The sequence below is a fragment of the Bison bison genome, unplaced genomic scaffold (genome assembly GCF_000754665.1).
Source record: "Bison bison bison isolate TAMUID 2011002044 unplaced genomic scaffold, Bison_UMD1.0 scf7180017864270, whole genome shotgun sequence".
Lineage (NCBI taxonomy): Eukaryota > Metazoa > Chordata > Mammalia > Artiodactyla > Bovidae > Bison > Bison bison.
The window spans coordinates 7,059,283-7,062,388 of NW_011494842.1; the positions used below are offsets into that span (position 1 = coordinate 7,059,283).

Genomic DNA, 3,106 nt, shown 5'->3' on the forward strand with positions numbered 1-3,106 from the left:
GAAAGTGAAAGTGAAGTCGCTCACTCGTGTCCAACTCTTTGGGACCCCATGGACTGTAGCCTATCAGGCTCCTCCATCCATGGGATTTTCCAGGCAAGAGTGCTGGAGTGGATTGCCATTTCCTTCTCAAGGGGACCTTCCCGACCCAGGAATCGAACCCGGGTCTCCCGCATTGTAGACAGACGCTTTACCGTCTGAGCCACCAGGGAAGCCAAATAGTGGGGTAGCCAGAGTTAAAGTGGATCTTGGACTTAAATGACTGTAGCTTGTTAGCCAAGTTCACCTCCATATTCTGTGTTTATTTACAGTGGGGATTTTCTTGGACCTCATGTGCATGGGGATAATTATACATTTTTATCTGCTTAATTAGTGGTGTCACCAAGAAGGAAGCCAAGTCCTCCTTCCTGGATGTACCAAGTGACGCCATGCGTGTCTTCTGCTTGCAGAAGTGTCTGTTTACGTTTACAACCACTCTGAGTCCCTCTGCCTGTCTTATTTCCAGCTCCCACTTCACCAAATGCTTTGAATAATGTGGTGAATCATGATATTTGTTTTGTGTACTACTTTTATGTAAGTTCTGTCCCTGAATGCTGTTTCAACATCACAAACAAGGAAACCAGACTTTTTCAAGATAATGGAAAATAAATGGATTATCTAGAAAATAGCTAAACCAGGAGGTGAAGAGACAGTTGGGGTGTGGTTCAAGATGACTCAGCCGCTTGTCAACAGCTGTTCAAGTAGTCAGGGAATTAAAAGGAAGAATCAGGTGATAAGCTCAGGTAGAGATGGGAGCCAGGTGAGCTCCTCTCTGTGAATGGGCTTCCTGCTACACAGACATGCAGAGCTGCTGGTAGGAAAGACTTGTGGGTTCTGCAACTCACAGTCGATTTTTGCCTTTTAGGGATGTGGTCGAGGTTCTTCTGAGGAACGACGCGCTGACCAACGTGGCTGACTCTAAAGGCTGTTATCCGCTGCACTTGGCAGCCTGGAAAGGAGACGCCCAGATAGTGCGATTGCTCATCCATCAAGGGCCCTCACACACCAAAGTCAATGAACAGGTTGGAAGGAAGGGACGCTTTCTCCACACAGCTCCAGCCAGACCTTGGCAGCCACCTCAGGCCCACAGCTCAGATCTAAGGGAACCAGCTCTTCCCTGGCCTAAGAGTAATTCCCCTCTTCCCAATGCCACTCTTTTTAGTGAATCAAAGAGACCTTGTACCATGAAGGGTGTATTTCGTATGCAGATTTGGAATAGTACTGTAACAGCACAAGGCTGGAAATAATGCACATCCTGCACACTTGCCCAGGGCTCATTTTAAACTGGGTTCCTGCCGTCAACATGGCAGTGCAGCTTGAGCTGCTAAACAAAACACTCCAGCGCGTGTCAGGACTGTGGAGACCATGTTGTTTTGTGTGTATCAGAACTCTCAGAAGTGGAGGCATGCATGCTGTTAGCTGAAAAACGAAGACATTTAAGTGGAGGCCAGAGGTGACACAGCGGAATGAAGATCATTTCAGTGATGTCCTGTAATGTTCACTTAAGACTGACCATTCTTAAATTAACACGTGATGCAGTATTATTAACCAAAGTACAGATTTTGTTCATTTTCACAAAGTTTTATGCTAGTGTCCATTATTTGTCTTCATACCTTATTCAAGAGTCCATAGTGTATTTCGTTACATGAAGTAGCTTCGGCTGCTGGCAACAAATGCTGGTAGATTTTCTTTTCATTCTTATTCTGTTAAAAATATTTTCTAATTTTCCTTGTTATGGCATCTTAGATAAACCCATCATTTAAAAGTGGACATTTAATTTCCAAATACATGGGGGTTTTTAAGTAAAAAAAAACAACAACAAAAAAAACACATTCTTTGACAAAGCAGAGTATTCTTAAAAAATAAAAAAGGCAGCTTTTGAGCAGAAATCCCATACACTGGCCATGGATTCAGGTGCCCTTAGACTGTACCTCCTCTTCTTTATATGTAGTCCTTTGGGAAAGTTATATTTGAATTATGAAGTTCTAGACCAGCCTTTCATGAAGTGTAACTCCCTACAGTTTGGGTCTGAGATGGTGTCGATTTGCGAGGAGATGGGCCCTCTCTCTATGACGAGCCATTCTCCTCTTTCTCTCTCTGCTCTGAGCTGAAGTAGGTGCTTGAATGAGAGAGATCCTGCCCGTTCTCAATAAATTTAGGATTCTTTTCCTAATGACATTGATGAGAGGAGGTTGTTCAGTGGCCTCTGGGATTAGATCAGGCTTATTCCTCAAAAAAACCAGGAAACCATTCTTGAAGTCCCTCCGGCAGCAGGACCATGTGCATTCTCAGTGAGCTGTTCAGAGCAGAGCGGGCTCTGGAGTCACCGAGAGGTTCGAGAAGACTGCTGTGGTGCTCCCAGCCCTCTCCATTTGGAGAAAGAGAGTGTGTGTAGCTGTTCATCAGCTTCCCTTCCCCCTGCAGGCTGTATTTTCTGGATAGGTGAGCAACAGACATTCCAGATTGTGGATGAGGACGTTTGCTTTATAACATTAGGAAGGAAAATCATCTCTTTAAGCCTGCCTCTTACCTAAATGCAGTTTTACTCCTCCTAGCTAACATGGTGGTGATTGCTCTTACCTGGGGGAAATATTTTAAAGAGGTTTGCTATTAACCAATATCCCTCAAAGTTGAAAAATCACACACTAAAGTCCTCTTAAATGAAGAAATTTTCAGCCACCATTCCTAATCCTGTCTCTGCTCACTTTTGCCTTGGAGCACAGCTGCTTGAGTTTTTGAGCCTCTGGAGTGTGCTAGCTTGTCCTGCTCACAGCCACCTCCCGCCTGGAGTGTCTGTTGATAGGTGGCACCCCGGCCCCGTGCTTTGCATATCTGGCAGGCAGGTGGGTGGGGCAGGGGCTGGGCACAACCTCTGCAAGAGCTGGAAGAAACTAATGTACCTAGGCAGTGGTTACAAGTACTTCACTGGTTTATTAAAAACCATTAATGTTGCTCCAGTTGGAAGCTTGGTCAAGAGGGGTGATGACAGATGACCTGGAGGTTGTCTTCTTCCGTTAACTTCCTTTTGAGGCGCCCAGAGGACAGATCCGAGTTGGTGTAGTGTTGGGGC

General features: G+C 45.3%; 1 protein-coding gene across 1 annotated transcript in view; it reads left to right on the top strand.

Moving 5' to 3' along the window:
• Nucleotides 1-3,106, top strand: part of ANKS1A (ankyrin repeat and sterile alpha motif domain containing 1A) — a 142,866-nt gene that overhangs the window by 47,268 nt on the left and 92,492 nt on the right. The window contains exon 3 of the mRNA XM_010848635.1: nt 902-1,058. Coding sequence (XP_010846937.1) covers nt 902-1,058 — 157 coding nt within the window. The remainder of the gene's footprint in view (nt 1-901; nt 1,059-3,106) is intronic.